General features: G+C 35.9%; 1 protein-coding gene across 4 annotated transcripts; it reads left to right on the forward strand.

The window, feature by feature from the left end:
* Positions 1-501: 501 nt before the first annotated feature.
* LOC149188287 (putative LRR receptor-like serine/threonine-protein kinase At1g67720) lies at positions 502-6315 on the forward strand. Of its 4 annotated transcripts, XM_089411632.1 has the most exons (16): positions 502-835; positions 995-1529; positions 1869-1906; positions 2099-2344; positions 2424-2550; positions 2629-2700; positions 3493-3561; positions 3663-3734; positions 3847-3915; positions 4083-4282; positions 4396-4604; positions 4747-4873; positions 5028-5096; positions 5207-5396; positions 5525-5657; positions 5793-6315. In XM_089411632.1, the coding sequence occupies exons 1-16, from the start codon at positions 736-738 to the stop codon at positions 6126-6128; spliced, it is 2592 nt and encodes an 863-aa protein (XP_089267758.1). In that variant the 5' UTR covers positions 502-735; the 3' UTR covers positions 6129-6315. The 4 variants fall into 4 exon arrangements, with proteins under 4 accessions (XP_089267758.1, XP_089267755.1, XP_089267756.1 ...); XM_089411629.1 differs by having other exon boundaries at positions 1869-2344; XM_089411631.1 differs by having other exon boundaries at positions 503-835; positions 976-1529; positions 1869-2344; positions 5793-6314.
* Positions 6316-20599: the final 14284 nt, after the last annotated feature.

A 20599-nucleotide genomic window follows, 5' to 3' on the forward strand; every position in this document is an offset into this window, starting at 1 on the left:
AAAAATAATATCATCAAATTTCAATTTAAAAATTTAATTAAACTACATAAAAAATTGAAATTAATTAAACTACAACATAAATTCAAGCTTTAATTTTTGTTTTATTTTTTATAATTTTATTTTAAATCAGTTTATTTTAAATTTTATATTAATTATTGATATTTATTTGGTTAATATTAAGGATTTAATTTTTATAGAATGTAAAAAAAATAAGTATGTTATTTTTCTTATTTTATTTAAATTAATTAATTAAAAAAATTATATAAACAAATGTCCTGAGTAATGGTTTTTTTACTATGATATATTGACGATGGACTATGTCATATCGATAAATTTATTGAGAAAGTTTTTTTCCGTCATCACATCTTCATCATTTGTAAAATTTTATTTTGCAAATGAAAAATCTCATTTTAATTAATCTATATATAGTTGACGACGACACCCGAAATTTTACATAATTTCAAATAAATTTTATATTTGGTCAATTTGACGTTAGCGGAAAGTCTGTATTTTCTGTGGGCAAATTCACATCCCAAAGGACGCGTCAGATTTCGACGGATGCATCATTACAAGGAAGATACACGCAGAGTGTGGCCGGACCCTTCTGCAGGGCCGACGGTTGAAAAAATGTATAACAGAAACAATTCCGCTTTCAGGATCTAGTGCGATCTGTATGTTTCCAGTTCACGTTTGCGATGTACAGTTATTCGCTGTTAGAATGAGGTAGCAATTTAAATGATTAGTGCAATCATGGCAAAAATCGGTTCTGGCAAATCGGCTGGTTGGATGGCTATGACGTTGCTTTCTCATTTATTGACTGTTATTGCTCAACCAGGTGATTAATTCTAAATATAAACAACTCATGTGAAAACAGTTACTGGGATATGTTGAATTTTGGTTATTTTCGAATCACTCTTAAAATTTCGTGTTTTTGCTCATTGATACTTCATTTTTTTTTGTACATTGTTTGACAAGATACCCTTTGAGGCAGCAGGATTTCTCAGTATCGATTGTGGGGGCAAAACAGATTACACAGACGAAAACAATATAACATGGGTTCCGGACGCTAAATACATGAATTTCGGCCAGACAGCAAACACGGGAAAGACAGAGTTGCCGTCTTACTTGCAAAGTCTACGGTTTTTCCCAAAGCCTCTCAATAAGTCTTGCTATCAATTGCCTGTGGAACCCCAAGTGCCTTACCTCTTAAGATTATGGTTTATCGTTGGAAATTACACCGGAATTCCACAACTGTCAAACAGCTTCGCTTTTTCTATTGAAACACTGGGTCTGTTGACTGAGAAAAACCTAGCGATTAGCCATACCAATACAGTGCCCTCTGAAAGGATCTTTGTTAGTGCAGGCACTGTGCTGTACATTTGCCTTATCAGAACATCTGAGATTGATGATCCCTTTATCAATGCTATCGAGTTGAGGAGCCTCCGGAGCGGTATGTATTCAGAGGCTAAACCAGGAAGAATGTTGAAATTACAATCGAGATATTATGTTGGTGGAAATTCGTCGGTAAGGTGGGTAGAGATATAAATTGCTTTACCCAGTAAATTCTAAGCTAGCAATCGTGTTGAAATTCATTGCAATTCATTTGCCTGTGTATTTCCAGACGTTATATGTCTATTTGAACAGTGGTGAGAGAACATTGAAGTCAGAACTAATTAGAATTCAAGTTCTTCAGGCTATTTCAATCTCAGTTCGCACCTTAAATCGCTTGTTTTTGTGTTTCCTTTGTAATTCTTAAAAAGTTGGGACTGTGATATGTGAATTTTGAAGTGCGAATTGATGCATTACTGTTGTGCAGTTGCGATATTTCTTATGAGTAACAGCATTAAATAACTTTTAATGGTAAGCAGGTATCCTCAAGACAACTTCGACCGCATCTGGAAATCAGGTACGGGTTTATTGATTATTGGAGGTTCTGTACAGACTGTAAGTTTACCAGCGGCAATTTCAACAAACAGTACGCAAGACCTTCCTCCAGCTATTGTGATGCAAAAGGCGTGGGAAACAATCAATGACACGATATCATTTAATATCAATGGAGGAGAAGGGACCAATTCATTGATGCTCTTATATTTTGCAGATATAGGAGAGCTTAACATGACAGAAACAAGATCTTTTGAGGTTTTTATAAATGGTCAACCAGAACTTGCTGAACCCATTACCATAGTGCAAAATTATTCTGCATCGGAGGTGCAACTCCAGTTAAACGTGACAAATTACAGCTTGGCACTCGTTAAGGCCCCTAATTCGATGCATGGTCCCATACTCAACGCTTTTGAGAATTACGTTTTCGTTGATACGGATATGGCAACATACAGAGAAGACGGTAAGTGCCCTTTGCCTATTACGCTCCTCATATAGAAATTGATGGCATTAAGCCTAACCAAGTAGTGTTTAACCTGCAGTTGAAGTTCTTGAAGGTATCAAAACCAGGTTTGACATAAGAAGTTGGATTTCCGATCCTTGCTACCTTGTTGTCTGGGACGGAATCGGCTGTGATAAAAGCTCACCGGCTAGAAGGATTTCGGAAATGTAAGCTTGATTTTAATTTTTCCGTTCTGATATTTTTAGTTGAAATTGCAGGAACTTAGGCATTGATGTTGTTGCCAGAAATTTGTCGGGAATGAATCTAATAGGACCGATACCTCAGAATATTGGACAAATGACTGCATTAGTTAGCCTGTAAGTAAATTCTAGCGTTATCTGTGTGCACCCGTAAGCTATAATTTTGTATGGAAAAACACAGCAGCCTGATTTTCAATCTCTTTTCACTCATCACGCTAATTTTGATTGAAATTAAATGTAGACTGTGCTTGAGATGTTCAGGAACGTTCTTCGGAGCTAGATGTAAAATAAAATGGGTCACTCTGATTCTTCCGAATTTTGGTTTTTGTGGTTTAAAATATGTTTTTAAATGAAGAAATGAAATCAGTGTTTTAGTTTTGTTTTTTTTGGGTTGGGAAATCAGGTAATACATTTTTCGTGAAATTGTGGGGTTTTGGTGTTTAAAATAGGTTTGGAATAAGTGGCTTTGTTATTTAAAATATGTTTTTAATAAATAGGGCTCTTTAACTATTGAAAATATGCCAATTTTTTGAATTTTCAATAAGTGCAAAACAATTCATTATATTTTTAAATGAAGAGGTGAATTTAGTGCTCTAGTTTTAGCATTTTTGAAAATAGATTATGAATTTTTTTGGGGTCAACTTGTGTTATTTAAATATGTTTTTAATGAAAGAACAAATTCAATTACTTAAACAATATCTTTAGCCCACTAAAATTTTTAACAAATCTTTACTGAATCTCTGCGAAATCGATAAAAAAAATAACAGAAAAACCGAACCAAAACGTCATAAATTTAAGCTACGGCAAATAAAGATTTAAATTGTGCGAATTTTATCCATCCGTGTGGAAGGTCTTTATGAAGTTGCCATACTGTAAGTAGGACTCATTCATTCTTATTGACATTGCCAGGTCACTTGCTGATAACCATCTGACCGGACCATTACCGAATTTATCCAATTTAACCATGTTGGAGAGACTGTAAGTACTTTGTTTTCAACTTAAACCCTAAACTCTACGTTTCTACGAAACCCAGGACTGATCATCATTTTAATAAAGCATTTAATTCATTTTTTGTGCAGAAATCTACAAAACAACAACTTGAACGGTGCCATTCCTGTCTGGCTCGCTGGACTCAAAAACCTTGCAGAGTTGTACGCGTCTCTGTCATTACTTTATTCAAAATTAGCACTAAAATTATACTACAGCCCCTTCTGTCTATTTACTGTTATGGTCAAAAGTTTATAGAGAACAATAATATCGCAGGTTCCTAGACAACAATAACTTCAGTGGTGTAATTCCTGCGCAACTTCTCAAACCGCCATTGAATTTCAGGTAATCTAAATTTTATTGCTTGTGTTTCTTATGTTCAACCACAGATTCGCATTCTATTATAATTTTCAGGCTCAAAATTAGCTTTAGTGTTCTTTTACTAGAAATACAATGGATGCTGCCGTCTGAATCGACTTGACACAAAGTCTCGTTCGTTTGATGTGTTGCAGATACACTGGGAACCGCTACCTATACCTCCCTTCAAATTCGAACAAGGATAGACTGAGGCTTCTTCTCGGAACAACATTAAGTGGAAGTCTTGGAGTCATCGTTTTAATGTTGATAATGGGTGTTATAATGCATCGCAAAAAATCTAAGAGCAAAGAAAGCAGCAGCATGGAAAAAGAATCTAAACATGCCGTGGAAGAAGGTCAAGAAATATCTTCAATTCACTATTTTTAATATGATACATGGTAGGAGTGTCCAGTAGAAATTAAACAACTCTAAGACTGCCCTAATTTAACTCCCGCTGATAAAGTGCAGACAATTCAAGGATTATAATGTCAAATTCAACAAAGTCCCACGCCTTTACTCTAGAAGAGATAGTGACAGCCACTCAAAACTTCAGTCAGAAGATTGGGCAAGGGGGTTTTGGATCGGTCTACTTTGGTACACTGGAGCAAGGACCAGATATAGCGGTAAAAGTGCTCTCCCTGTTCTCCAAACAAGGAGTTCAGGAGTTCTTGAATGAGGTAATTAGCATGAAATATGGTTCAATTTTCCGATAGAATCTCATTATGTCTTATCATATTGACTGTGGTTTAGCTACTCTCATGAGTAAACAAGGAAGTAGTGAAATTCATGCGTAGCCTCACTGGATCACTGGATGAGCAGGTTGATCTTCTTTCTAGAGTCCACCATAAGAAGTTGGTATCATTATTGGGGTACTGTAATGAATCAAGAGAACCTATGCTTGTCTATGAGCACATGTCTGGAGGGTCCTTAAAGGATCACCTTTATGGTAAATATATTGCTGAGAAACATGTTCGATTCGGTTCGTGCACATTAGATATCAACTAGCCAAAGTAGGGAAAATTAACTTTCGTAATTGGTATCTAATATATATTAAATAGTTAGAGCATGGAAAAAATTTAACCACCTTTTTTCCCCTCCAGGTCCTACTGCAAAACTTTCTCATTTAAATTGGAAAACTAGGCTGAAAATAGCTTCAGATGCAGCACAAGGTAACTCTTTTCTCTCAAGAAATGTCACTCTATATCTTTTGTCATATAGATCGTTAGCACTATCTATTGATTACCATATTTCTGATCTCATCCACTTGCTCTGTTTGTAGGACTGGAATACCTCCATGTTGGTTGCACTCCAAAGATAATTCATAGGGATATCAAGACGGCAAACATCCTTCTAGACAAGAATTTCAATGGAAAACTGGCCGATTTCGGCCTTTCAAGAATGACAATTGATGGGGAGGCTTCTCATATTACAACTACAGTGAAAGGAACCTTCGGATACCTGGATCCAGAGTATATAATAAATACAATTCTTTGCAATATTCTTGATTCTGAAGCAATTAAATTAATTTCAAATAGCAGAGGAAAATTCATTTTCATTTGAACTTCTTTGCTAACCTTTTTAGGCCATGTTTTGACAGGTATTTTAGCACTCAAATGTTGACGGAGAAGAGCGATGTGTATAGTTTTGGGGTAGTTTTGTTGGAGATCATTTGCGGTAGACAGCCCATAGATACAAAACTACGTGGAGAGGAACTGAACCTTATTCGATGGGCAAGCAATCTGATTATCAAAGACCCATTATTTAACATTAACCATGAATTTTATTTAACATTAACAAGAGATTATGATGGTAGTGCATCTTTTTCTGCAGACTAAAAATAATAGTTATCCCTGTTTTAATTATAGGTCACACCGTATGTGGAGATGGATGAAAATCGTGGGAAAATAACGGAAATCATTGACAAGAGGTTGGGTATAAGTTACGACATCAAATCCATCACCGGCATTGCCAAATTAGCGATTCGATGCGTTCATTCGGAACCATCGGCTAGACCGCACGTTAGTGAGGTCGTCGCAGAGCTCAAGGACGCTATCAAACTTGAGGAGCGTAAGACTTCTCTAATGTCGGAGATTGATATCGAGTATGGAGATTTATCCATAGTTTCCATCGGATCCAAAGATATGGAGTCCGCTGAAAGCAGCAGCTCGAAGCTAACTCCAGGACCTCAAGAAGGACGATAAAGCTCAAACTTCGTGGCTATCGATATTTGTGGAATGGTAAACAAGTCGCGTCAAGTCAAATCGATAGACGCTGAAACCTGTTTACCTGAAGTTTTAATGGGTTGCTTTGAAATCTTATATATCTGTTAATGTTACAATGGTTTTAAAACCATTATTCAATGAACTTCACTACTTGAAATATTCAATAAATTTCATTAGTATTTATTGTGTAACGCTTTACCAGGCATTTGCTCCATTAATAAGCCATGAACTACCCAGATTTTGGGATGCTGAAGGATACCAATATCACTAAGATTAAACATTTCTGATAATAGGATAATAACTAAATAAACCATCCTTCAATGAATTTCACTACTTGAAATCTGCAATAAATTTATTAGTATTTATGGTATAATGCATTTATCTTGCGAGGCTTTAGAAGCCATTTGCTTCATTAATAAGCCACGAACTACCCAGATTTTGGGTTGTGAAAGGATAACAATATCACTAAGACTAAATATTCTTGATAATAGGAGAATAATTAAATAAAATTAGTGGTTCGGTTTATTTTGGGTGGTAAGGAAGAGTGATTTACATCATTTTTATCTAAGTTCAGTTCTCACAGTTAATATTATAAGTTAGTTATCTAAGTTCAGTTCTCACAATTAATAGTATAAGTTAGTTTTCATATAATGGATTGAAGTAATATTATCTACCAAATATAAGTTTATTATTTTTCTTGGCCTGGTTCCTAAGTGGTTTGGAAAAATCAACCCTTTTAGTTGGATAATTTCTAAGTCAGAGAAGTTGTTCCATCTCTAGTTCAATGTCATTATAATGTTGATGGTAACTTTCCTAATTACTCTAATACTCTTTCCATTTCAAACTCACCCCCCCTTTTGTAAAATAGCCAGGTGTCTCGCCTCTTTTGTGTTCACTTTTTTTCATCTCCAAAGGTTTTCGCAATGTTGTAGGCAACTGACCGTGGGCGAAGTCTTGTGACTTTTTTCTTAGCGCTTCAACATCTTTTAGGATTTTACCCCATTGCCCGCCCTTTGGTCTGTACACTCTCCTTCCTGACATCCTCTGCACCTCCCTATGCTCAGCATATGCACCCACCCTAGGACCTCCATTGTCACGCCCCTACACGTGCGGTAGTCTTCCAACCGCTTGTAGCAAGGCGCGGCACCATCGAACGCTTTCTTTTCACCAATACTAACATTCGTGGACTACGCCTACTTTCACATTAACATACTTAGCTTGTGTTTCGCAACTAAGTAAAATGCAATTATCCTTTATACTTAATGAAGCCCATACTCATTCATTATCATCATGCAATTATACCAAGAACAACAACAATTGCAACAAGTATAAAGGGGAGGGGCAACTCCCCATAATGTGAGTCTGCCCGACAATATATTAAGAATATCAGTTTTACAATGTACAAGTGTGCCTTGCCAAACCAAGTCTACACTTAGCCAAATATTACAACCGAGAGGCAACCCTGCCTTTTACAATATATGTGCACCCTTGCACAAAGAGAAGTGCTCACCCGAGCCACTTAAATCCTCTTCACCAAGTCCTGCACAAAACTGCACATCCACCGCACCTTCGGGCACGCTTGCCCACACCTCAACCGACACAAGATACTCCAAAACCGCACCTAGATAGTGCACATGAGCTATGCGCAGCTCCTATCACACTTGCGCAGTTTTACCCCTTCTCCTATGCGTAGAGATGATGTGAAGTTGAATGTTGGAATGAGCTCTCAAAGCTCTCACATATATACACATACTACGTGGGTTTACATGGGGTGTGCAGCCCCCTGGCCGACCCCCAAAACCACTAACCATGCGCCCCAAGCTTCATTTATAAGTCGGCTTGCACACTTCTTTAACATCGCATATATATGTAGTACGCTCCACACTTAGTCGCATAAGTGTTTTGCATATCGTCGCATATAACGTCACATTCCGTCGCACATGTTGTCGCACCCCGTCGCACATTTTATCTGCAGCCCGTCGCACGCCCGTGTCGCCCTGCCCGCCCGTCGTGCAGCCCTCGCCTGCCCGTCGTGCAGCCCTCGCCCACTTCGTGCGCCCGCGCCTGCCCATGCGCCCGTCGACCACCCGTGCGCCCGCGCACCCGTCGACTCGCCTGGCACCCAACCGCGCCCGCGCTTGGGTAGAACTCGAGGACCGTATATCCATTGTTTGGCTTCGCCCTAAACAAGTCTTGATTCGTTACAGTTGTCGATACCCTGTTGTCTACCTCCCTATCACCGATGGATGTTGTTGGAGGCTCCCTTGGGCTATCATTCTTTCAACGTTGACCCTCCTCTCCATGCTCTTGTGATGTGCCATTCATTATCACATGTGCTGCTTCTTTCTCCCCCTTTTTGGTGATCGAATTTTTCCGTTAATCTGACCCTTTCTGCATGTCTCGTCAGCGAGTCCGGGTGCATAGGGGAGCGTCTTATTATCAAAATGAGACCCAGAGGGATAACATGTCTATGCACCACCCTCTTATTTTTGTGACCTCATACAAAGGCCCATTTATACCAAACACTAGACACACTTGAGGAAGATTTAATCACTACATGCATATAATAGATCTTTATTGGTAGAAAAGTTCTTCTTAGGAAGAACTCTACTATCCTCCATTCTTTTAAGTATTTGCATTTTCATATGAAAACATCCTCCATTCCTTTAAGCATTTGCATCTTCATATGAAGGACCTAAGTCGGACCTAGGCCAATGGATGGAGTGCAACAACAATACCTTGGAATACCCCCTCAACAAAGAGCATTACTAGAGACAACAAAGATCCTATCCAAATTGTTGCCACAAACTCCAATCCTTCTTCTTGATTGTATGTCATGATCCTGTTATATTGGTGTGTTGTTTCTACAATTGTTTTTTACACTACCTACTATGAATTTTATGTCAAATTTTAACCATATTGTCATTGAGTTATCTCATACCTCTTTAAATAGAGTTAATTTTTGGCTTTGGTTGAGTTTCCCTTGTGAATAAGTGGCCTAAACCCTTTCAGTGATATTTTGTGAATAAGTGATCTAAACCCTTTAAGTGATATTTTGTAATTGCTAGTTTTGAAAAAAATACAATTGACCCAAAAATGTATAAATATATTAAAATTGGTTTTTAACTAAATTTATTTAAATTGTAATTGTAATTTTTTTTATATGATTTATTGAAATTTTATCAAATTATCTATTAAATTGGGTATTATGAAAATGATTTTTTTAATATAGTTTTGAAGGGTTGCAAATTAATATTTATTTAATTAAAAATTATCAAATAATATTTATTTAGTATTTTTGTACAATACAATTTGAGTGGGCTTATTGGTTAAAAGCACGTGTTTCTTTCTAAGAGGTCACATTTTAAAAATCAGAAATAGACTTAGCAGTCAAATTATTAGGCGAAAATTTGTTCCTTGTCCCACAAACAAAAGATCTTATACACCAATTTGATATCAAACATAAAAAAATTCACTAACTTTCATTTTATTGATTACAACGCCTGTAATTAAAAAAAATATATATAAATTATTTTGGTTTAGAAATTTTTGTGGTTTATTCAGCCAAACCAAAATGTGAATAAACAGTGATCGATAATACATTGAATAATTATCTAAATTTAATCTTTTCACGGTGTTAAAGGCAATGTTATAGTTATTATAGAAATAATATTAGTTGACATAAATGAATATTGATTGTATTAAGTGTCTTTGATCACAACAAATACCCACGGACTTTTACAATTAGATCTCTTTCGTGTAAGGCTTTGTGACGGACATTGTCTAATAGCACTTTTACAGGAGGACATATTATGACTAAATTCAGTACATTCGTGTAGATATAGATTCTATAGAAATTGCCAAGCAACAAAGAAAAGTTACAACAAAACATGTTCTGATTACTATCTACTTCCTCTGTTGTTGGCCGGTTGAAATTCCACCTTGTTTCTGGTTCTCGTTGTTGTTGGGACTAACTCTGGTGTTCAAGAATTGTACTTGTTCTTGCAGTTCCACGATCTGGTTGCGGAGATCCTCTTGTCTGGCTAACTTTGTAGTCATCGACTGAATCTCCTCCATCGCTTGTACATTGGTCGTCATTTGCTCCTTGAACATTAGGTTTGTCACCATCATTTCCACCTGGAGAACATCCAATTTCTTTATCAATTGATTGAACTTGTCATTGAAGCCACAATTCACATGCCAGACCCAACTATTTTTGCTTGTTGAACCTACTTGGGCTCTCCCCATTGTGATTTATTTTTTCTTCATTGCATCACACAATTGCGCCCCCTCCCAATTCCTTCCTCCCTGTTGTTGAGAACACAATCAGAAACTACAAGACATGGATCCCTGAAGGAACATAGATTTTTCTCCCAAGCTGGCTTCTGAACGGTCAACCGAAAACCCATAATACCGCCACCTTCGTTGTCCTTTTCCAAAAACAACCTTGTTTGCCCTATTCAAATGGCCCATGTCGTCTCGAATTTAAACATCACCATTGGAATTTTGCTATACGCTATTTTCTCATAATTTTTAGTGGTGAGACCTCTCCTATATATGATGGTTGTGGCTATTGGTACTTTGTCTCCATTTGGATTTCATGTATTTGGTTTGGGCCCATACCTGTCCACTCAGACTATTCGTGAAAGATAGGATTGTTCGGGGGATCAATTCGAGAGGATCCAAAACAAGGTGATAGGGCACCCCAAAAAAACAATTCTATTGAATCAAATTGATGGTAAGCATGGATTTGGTTTGGGCTCATACCTGTCCACTCAGACTATTCGTGAAAGATAAGATTGTTCGGGGAATCAATTCGAGAGGATCCAAAACAAGGTGACAGGGCACCCAAAAAAACAATTCTATTGATTCAAATTGATGGTAAGCCTGTCACCTCAAATCAAGTAGGCCGGACAAACATGGGGTCAATCAAAGTATTGACACGTGTCAAATATTGCATAGCAAGTTGCATTGCTTATGAACTATACCCATCCCTTTTGTTTGAAATTGATTGAGTTATAATATATTGAATTAGGGTGATTGTGCCTAGCTCTTTACCAGTGAGAGTAGAGTAGGTAGATCTTAAGCGTAAATATGTAAATATTTAATATGTTATGTTTAATATTTTTATTTTAATGTTGGTTTTATTTAAAACTCAATCTAATTATTATTTATAAACACAATATAAATTTGAAATATAAAGAGGTTTACGAACACTCAAAAAAGAAGTATGGTAAATAAATAAAAGTATAAATAAACAAGATGTATGGTAAATAAATAAAACTTTATTTTATACTTAAAAGTATGGTAGATAAATAAAAAACACAAAATAAGTTAGAGGTATGGTAAATAAATAAAACTTCTTTTATTATTACTTTATAAACCCTTTTATACTTAGGAAAACTCAAAAATGAGGTTTTATTTAGGTGAAGCATATTTGACAAATACCATGGGACAAATTATTATTAATACTATGAGCCAAGTACCATATTTATAAGAAGTATGATAAATAAAAAAAATATAAAAGAAGTATAAAAAGGTATGGTAAATAAATAAAAATACATAAAATATGATTAGAAATCAACATCTAATTATATAGCAAGCCTATGGGCCAAATACCATGGTAAATAAAAGAAAATTTGATAAATAAATAAAAATATAAATAAACTAGAGGTATGGTAAATAAATAAAACCTCTTTTTATATTTACTCCATAAACCTCTTTATACTTGCAAACACTAAAAAACAAGATGTTTTATTTAGGTGAAACCTATGGGACAAATAATTATCAATACCATGCAAAAAAAAAAATAGTATTAACCTTAATATTAATACTAAAAGGTTAATATTGTTAGTATTAAACCTAATACTCATGTTAGTATATTAGAATATTAATATTATTAAATTTAGTAACTTTGGATTAATACAATATTAAATTTGTTACATTATAATATATATTAATATATCATGATATATATTACTCTTGACATATATGTAGGGAGGAAAAAAGACATAGAGTGATAGAGGTGGAGAGATAAGGGGAGTGACAAGGGAGAGATGGAGATCAACTCTAGGAGATGGGAGAGGAGGAATGAAGAGAGAGAGGAAGGTAAAGGAGTTAGAGAGATAGAGAAGGGTAAGAGAGGGAGAGGTAGACACAAAGATGGATAGGGGAGAGAGTGAAGGAGAGAAGTATGGAGATAGTGAGAGGATTGGAGGGTAGAGAGACAGAGAGAGATGGGGGAAGAGCGAGGGAGGTAGGAGAGAAAGGGAGAGAGATGAAGGATGAGAGGGAGGAATTGACATATAGGAGGAGAGAGGGAGGGATAAAGAGATGAAGTTGGAGGGGGAGAGAGGGAGGGAAGAATAAATACATATATTGGGAAGTGGAGGGAGAGAGGGGGTCACAAGCGAGAGATGGAGAGAGAAAGTGTATTTTTATGGGTAAGATAAAGAAACAAAGAAGGAGAGATAGAGAGAAGGAAGGAGAGAAGGAGAGAGCGAGAGATATAGTAACATAGTTGGAGAGAAAGAGAGAGAGAGAGAGAAGATTGGAGGGTAGAGAGAGAGAGATGGGGGAAGAGAGAGGGAGGTATGAGAGATAGGGAGAGAGAGAGAAGAAGGATGAGAGACAAGACTTGATTGAGAGGAGGAGAGTGATGGGGAAAGAGATAGGATTGGTGGGAAAAGAGAGAGAAATAGAGAGCGAGAGATATGGGGGAGAGAGAGGGAGGTAGGAGAGAAAGGGAGAGAGAGGAAGGACGAGAGAGAGGACTTGAGAGAGGAAAGGATAGAGAGATGGAGTTATAGGGGGAGAGAGGGAGGGAATAAGATATACATAAAGAGTGAGAAGTGGAGAGAGAGAGAGAGAGAGGGAGTGACAAGGGAGAGATGGAGAGAGTGTGTGTATGTTTGAGGGTGAGATAAAGAGACAAAGAAGGAGAGATGGACAAAATGGGGGAGAGAAGGAGAGAAGGAGGGATATAGTAACAAAGTTGGGAGAGGAATGAATAGAGAGAGAGAGAGAGAGAGAGGTGGGAGAGGAATGAAGAGAGAGAGGATGTGAGAGAGGGATGGAAAGAGAGATGGAGTTGGAGGGGGGGAGACGGAGGTAAGAAGAAAGAAATAGAGAGAAAGAGAGAGAGAGGGAGGGAGTGATAAGGAATATTGAGAGAGAGGGAGAGAAGAAATTAGGAGGGAAGAGAGATAGAAGCAAGGGAGAAGGAGGGAAGAGGAAGAGAGAGAGAGACAGAAAGGGGTTAGGAGGAGGAGGGAGGGATAGCTAGATAGATTGGAGAAAGAGAGCGTATGTTTTAGGGGTGATATAAAGAGACAAAGGGAGATAGAGATATAGATGGAAGGTGAAGAGAGGGAAGAAGAGAGATATGCTGAGAGGGAGGGAGGGACAAAGAGATTGATATATATGGATGTGTTTTTTTTGGGGGGGGTGGGATAGATAGAAAAAGAAGGAGAGATGGAGGGAGGTATAGGTATAGATTGATGGGGAGAGAGGGAAGAAGATTTCTTGCAATAGATGCATTGATTTCAATGGAGATGGTGATTTCTAATCCTATTTGATTGCTTGCACTAGATGCATTGATTTCAATGTAGATGATTTCTAATCCTATATGATTGCTTGAACTAAATGCATTGATATCAGTGTAAATAGTGATTTCTAATCCTATCTGATTACATGCACTAGACACATTGATTTCAATGTAGATGTTTATTTCTAATAATATTTGATTGCTTGCAAGCATTCATTTCAGTGTAGATGATTTCTAATCCTATTCGATTGCTTGCACTAAATGCATTGATTTCAGTGTAGATGGTGATTTTTAATCCTAGTTGATTGCTTACACTAAATGCATTGATTTTAGTGTAGATGTTGGTTTCTAATACTATTTGCTTACTTTCACTATATGCATTGATTTGAGTTTACATGTTGATTTCTAATCACATTTGATTGCTTGCATTAGATGCATTGATTTCCGTGTAAATGTTATTTTTTTTTTATGTAATTGGATTTATGATGGTACATTAATTTTAAAGTCATTGGATTAACATTGTGCATTGATTTCAGTGTAAGCACAAAATAATATTGACAATGTACATTGAATTTTTTGTTATTGTTATTGAACCTATTAATATTGTAGAGCAAGAAAGACAAGATATGATGTTTACTATAACAACTCAAGCTAAATATTTAAATGGTTTATGATTTCAACTGTGCTTTTCATACAATCGATATGAAGATATGACAACAATAACAAGGTTGACAATAAGAATAGTAACAGAAAATAGCTTGAGATTAATTACAATGAAGCCTTTTGGTCATTGACTACATCCTTATTATTCACATTTTCTATCATTCAACACTATCGAATTGTCACTTTGCATTCAACAAATTATTTCATCATTAAAGTTATTAGCAATATTTATCATCTCAACAAAGTTAGGTAACTAAGCAAATTTAAAATTAAAATGACCAGATTAATATCAGACATATTTGGTATATTTAAAATGATTGTATTAATATTATATGTATTTACATATTATTGATAAAATTAATCATATCTTCGATAGATTTTCCTTGGCTACACATGACTGAAACCAACCTAGATCCATCATAACTCCATATATGTCAAGCATCGAGAGGAATCAAATCTCTTGAGGTGGAAACCTTTCCTCAAGTTTTTCACCCAAAAAATAGATTTGCACCTCAAGAGTTTTGATCCCTCTCGACGCTTGATAGATCTAGAGTTAAGATGGATCTAGGCTAGTAGTTATTTCAAGCATCACCCAAGCAATGGTGTCTTTACACGATTGAAAAATAAATAAATGAATAGTGAGGATAATTGTTGGCGAAGGTTGAGAAATTTTTTTAGCAAAGGTTGTCCAACATGGATATACACATGCAAGAACATGAAAGATATTATGATTGCAATCGACTATGTTGTTATACCTAGTTACAATTCAAAAGAAAAACTATGACTTGTTATTTGTTTGAGTGTAATTATCCCACTAAAAGTATTAAATCAAAATTGATAGCATAACAAACATCATTGTATAATAGAATTGGTAATGCAAGTTGGTTACAAGGAAAAGGACAACCTGGTATAAGAGTTCGAAAATTTAGGGAAGACTTGGAGGTTACAAATTGTATTGAAGTGTTGGTTGAGAAATTCCTAGGGTTTGTGACCCTAGAGAAAAACCTAGAGTGTTAGATGCAAGTGGAGTTTGTCCAATGCACACTTTTTTATTTTCATTGTTAGGACGGGGATGACTTGGTATTGATTCTAGCTTGATTTTAAGTCTTTGGTGTGGCTAGATAACTTGATGAATCTCTAGGATCAAGAAACCCTAATTACTTTTCATGAGAAAGGAAAATAAAGTAGCATGAATTAACAACTAATGTTGAGGACAATAATTACCATTTCAAGCATGATCAAGATTGTAGTGGATTTAAGTGATTTCTACATGGAGGTACGTCATGAATTCTTCCAAGGTAATGGTTTTGGAAACAAATGGCAACATTGGGAAGTACAAAGAAAAGGTTGCGGCAAGAGGGTTCTCCTAATAAGAGGGAGTGGACTACAAGGAAATATTTTTTCTAGTCACTAGATAGTTAGATTCTTGGACTTGAGATTAGACTCAACAAGAATGTTTGATATTTGAGAGCAAGGATTGTGAAAACTATTAGGACATCCAAGATCATGCCATATGATCGGGGGAACTTCAAGTTCAGAGGGAGCAATAATAGCAGAAGGAATTTCTTATGTGATAGATGGAGAATCTAGATAGATATGGTTGGTCCACTTCATCCGAGACATGATACAAAGAGGATAAATATAGCTCCAATAGATATTCACAAAAGAGGAGATTGTCTACATACTTCAAAGACAAGATTAGTATGATGTTGGATGCCTCCCTCATTAGAAGGGATTGATGTGGTCTTTGTAGGATTGGGAAGGGGAGGGAAAAAGAGATGGAGTTGGCAGGGGGAGAGAGAGAGGTAAGAAGAAATAAATAGAGAAAGAAAGGTGGAGAGAGAGAGGGAGAGAGGAAACGGGAGGTAAGAGAGATAGAAGCAATGGAGAGGGAGAGAAGGGGAAGAGAGAGAGCGAGAGAGAGAGAGAGAGAGAGAGAGAGAGAGAGAGAGAGAGAGAGGAGGAGGAGGAGGAGGAGGGAGGGGTAGATGGATAGATTGGAGAAAGAGAGTGTATGTTTTGGGGCTGATATAGAGAGACAAAGAGAGATAGAGATATAGATGGAAGGTGAAGAGAAGGAAGAAGAAAGAGATGGAGAGAGGGAGGGAGGGACAAAGAAATTGATAGATATGGAGTAAGAGAGTGTGTATGTTTGGGGGGATGAGATAGACAGACAAAGAAGGAGAGATGGAGGGATATATTTATATATATGGAGGGGGGAGAGAGGGAAGAAGATTTCTTGAACTAGATGCATTGATTTCAATGTAGATGGTGATTTCTAATCCTATTTGATTGCTTGCACTAGATGAATTGATTTTAGTGTAAATTCCAATTTCTAATGATATTTGATTGCTTGCAGTAGATGAAATGATTTCTAATCGTATTTTATTGCTCGCACTAAATTCATTGATTTCAGTGTAGATGGTGATTTCTAATCCTGTTTCATTTCTTGCACTAGATGCATTGATTTCAATGTAGATGTTGATTTCTAATAATATTTTATTTCTTGCAATAGATGCATTGATTTTAATGTAGATAATTTCTAATCCTATTTGATTTACTGTACTAAATGCATTGATTTTAGTGTAGATTTTACTCTCTAATCCTATTTGATTGCTTACACTAGATACATTGATTTTAGTGTAGATGTTGGTTTCTAATCCCATTTGCTTACTTGCATTATATGCAATGACTTGAGTATGGATGTTGATTCTTAATCCTATTTGATTTCTTGCATTAGATGCATTCATTTTAGTGTAGATGTTGGTTTCTAATCTTATTTGACTGCTTGCATTAGATGCATTGATTTCACTGTAAATGTTGATTTCTAATTTCATGTAATTGGATTTATGGTGGTACATTAATTTTAAATTGATTGGATTAACACTGCAAATTGATATTAGTGTAAGCACAAAAAATTATTGACAACATACATTTATTTTTATGTTCTAGAAATTCAACCTATTAATATTGGAGAGAAAGAGTGATAAGATATGATGTTTACTAAAACAACTCGAGCTAAAGATTTTAATGGTATACGATTTCAACTGTCCTTTTCATATAATCGATATGACAAGATGACAAAAGTAACAAGAGTGACAATAAGAATAGTAGAAGAAAATAGTTTGACATTAATCACAATGAAGACTATTTGTAATTGACTACATTCTTATTATTCACATTTTCTATCATTCAACACTATTACATTGTCAATTTGAATTCAAAATTTGTATTTCATCAATTTTCATCATTAAAGTTATTAACAGTATTTATCATCTCAACAAAGTGAGGTAACTAAGCAAATTTAAAATTAAAACTAAAATTACTAGATTAACCTTTGACATATTTAGCATATTCAAAATTATTATATTAATATTAGATGTATTTACATATTATTGATAAAAGTGATCATATGTTCGATATATTTTCCTTGGGCGCACATGACTGAAACTAACCTAGATCCATCTTTACTCGAGATCTATCAAGCATCGAGAGGGATCAAATCTCTTGAGGTGGAAACATTTCCTCAAGTTTTGCACTCAAAAAATAGGTTTTCACCTCGAGAGATTTAATCCGTCTCGGTGCTTGGTAGATCCAGAGTTAAGATGGACCTAGGCTGGTAGTTATTTTAGGCATCACCCAAGTAATGGTGTCTTTACACGATTGAAAATTAAATAAATGAATAGTGAGCATAATTGTTAGCAAAGGTTGAGAATAATGTTTGGCAAAGGTTGTCCAACACGGATATACACATGAAATGTCATGAAATTTATTATGATTGTAACCGATTGTTCTATTATATCCTGTTACAATCCAAAAGCAAAGCTATGACCTGTTATTTGTTTGAGTGTCATTCTCCCTATAAAAGTATTAAATCAAAATTGATAGCATAACAAGGATCATTGCATAACATATTTGGTAATGCAAGTTGGCTACAAGGGAAAGGACAACCTGGTACAAGATTTCGAAAACTTAGGGAAGACTTGGAGGTTACAACTTGTATTGAGTGTTGGATGAGAAATTCCTAGGGTTTTTGACCCTAGAGGAAACCTAGAGTGTTAGATTCAAGTGGAGGTTGTGCAATGCATACTTGTTTATCTTCTTTGTTAGGATGGGGATGACTTGGTATTGATTATAGCTTGAGTTTAGGCCTTTGGTGTGACTAGATAACTTGATGAATCTCTAGGATGAAGAAACGCTAACTCTTATGCATGAGAAAGGAAAAGAATGTAGCATGAATTAGAAACTAATGTTAAGGACAAGGATGAACATTTCAAGCATGATATAGATTACAATGAATTTTAGTGATTTCTACATGGAGGTACATCATGAAGGCTTCCAAGGAAATGATTTTGGTAGAAAATGGCAGCATTGGGAAGTATAAATAAAATTTTGTGGCCAGAGGGTTCTCCCAATAAGAGGGAGTGGACTACAAGGATAGTTTTTCTCTAGTCACTAGATAGTTAGATTCTTGGACTTGAGATTAGATTCAACAGGAATGTTTGATATTTTGGAGCAAGGATTGTGCAAATTGTTAGGACATCCAAGATCATGCCACATGATCGGGAGAACTTCTAGCTCTGTGGGAGAAGTATTAGTAGAAGGAATTTCTTACGTGATAGAGGGAGAATCCTAATAAATATTGTTGGGCCACTTCATCTGAGACATGATACAAATAGGAGCAATATAGCTCCAATATATATCCAAAAAGGAGGAGACTGTGTACATACTTCAAAGACGAGCTTAGTATTATTTTTGATGCCTCCCTCATTGGAATAGAATGATGAGGTCTTTGTAGTATTGGTATGACCATCTCTTGATGCCATAAAGGACTTTAGCTGGGTCATAAAGGACTTCAATCAAGGGGATATAAATACATTCACCTTTGAAAGCTAGAAGGACTTGGGTAGGTAATAAAGGAATATGACCAAAAAGTTAAGTGAACCAAGGAATTTATAGGATAATTGTAGGATACAATTACCTTTGAAGCTAAAAGGACTTCACTATGAAAATGACTTGGCTAGGTCAACTAGAGGTAAATGACCAAGGGATATTATAGGATTGGATAAATCTTCTTCTTAGAAGACAAAAGGACTTCGATATGTCAGCTAAAGGAGATATATGTAGTTCACCTTTCAAGACAGAAGGACTCAGCTTCCAGAAGCACTTTGCTAGGTCATAAAGGACTATGACCAGAAAGGTGAATGTTCCAAAGACAAATTCTCTCCAGATGCTATAAAAATTTGGATGTCTAGGAAAGGTTGTTACGAAAGGATATTGCTACATTTTCCTACGAAGGCATAAAGGACTTTTTCCAAACCTGGATATATGAGGAGTTACATTTCCCACTTCAGGGTGGAGTTATTTATAGACATGCATCAATATGAAAATCTCATAAACTCTTCTTAAGGAAAGAGAAATTTAAGCTAAACTAGAATTTGTTGCAGACAAGGAGAATTCCTCCCTTGCTAAGAGGGAGCGTTGATTTTTATGTAGTGTCAAAAGGTATTCCTGCATGCCAAGAGGCCTCCTAAGATGACCCAGAAAATTTGTGGAAATTAAAACAAAACAAAATTTATTTTTGGGTTTTCATGCAGGCTCCAAAAGTGACAAGTCAACCCCACCATGAAAGGGTGTGTCCCTTGGGGTAAATGCACCCATTCAATTTGCATACATACACATGATGTGACACTTCATATGTCTCACTCACTTCTCATGATCTCTCTTCTATATTAGCCGCACATGGCATCAGATAAGGATGAATTAGGCTAAAGTTTGGATTTAGATTTTTGTCATAGATTTCTAGAAATTTTAGATTTGTAAATATTGTTGAAGAACAATTTCTCTTGAGAAGAAAAGTTGTTGGGATTTTTCCTAAGTTGGATTTCCCCATGGTAAATTTTTTGTCTCTTTTTTGCATGGATGTTTCTTTTATCCCCATTATTTCTCACTATGTCACTCTTACCATATATTATTGTAGAAAAGTCAACAAAAACAAGATTGGAGATAATCTGAACATAACCAAAAAGTTGTTTCATGTGGATTTCTTCTTGTAAATCCCCATGAAAAGAGGCATATTAAGCATCCATTCGATGGACCTCCTATCCATGTGAGGTAGTAAGGGTTAAAACAAGGAAGATGTAATTCATCTTGGATAGATCAAAATATGTGCACATCAATACACTTATGGATATATGTGTATTGATGTGATTTCTATCTACCTTATGTAATAGTTTATTCG

The sequence above is a fragment of the Pinus tabuliformis genome, chromosome 3_1 (assembly GCF_031772625.1).
Source record: "Pinus tabuliformis cultivar Carrire ecotype Pingquan chromosome 3_1, CPIR1, whole genome shotgun sequence".
NCBI lineage: Eukaryota > Viridiplantae > Streptophyta > Pinopsida > Pinales > Pinaceae > Pinus > Pinus tabuliformis.

Coding starts and splice junctions, on each gene's coding strand:
- LOC149188287 (XM_089411629.1), top strand. CDS start 736: ATGATTAGTGCAATCATGGCAAAAATCGGTTCTGGCAAATCGGCTGGT. Junction 2,551..2,628: donor GCTAGAAGGATTTCGGAAAT/GTAAGCTTGATT, acceptor TGTTGTTGCCAG/AAATTTGTCGGGAATGAATC. Junction 3,562..3,662: donor TTAACCATGTTGGAGAGACT/GTAAGTACTTTG, acceptor TTTTTTGTGCAG/AAATCTACAAAACAACAACT.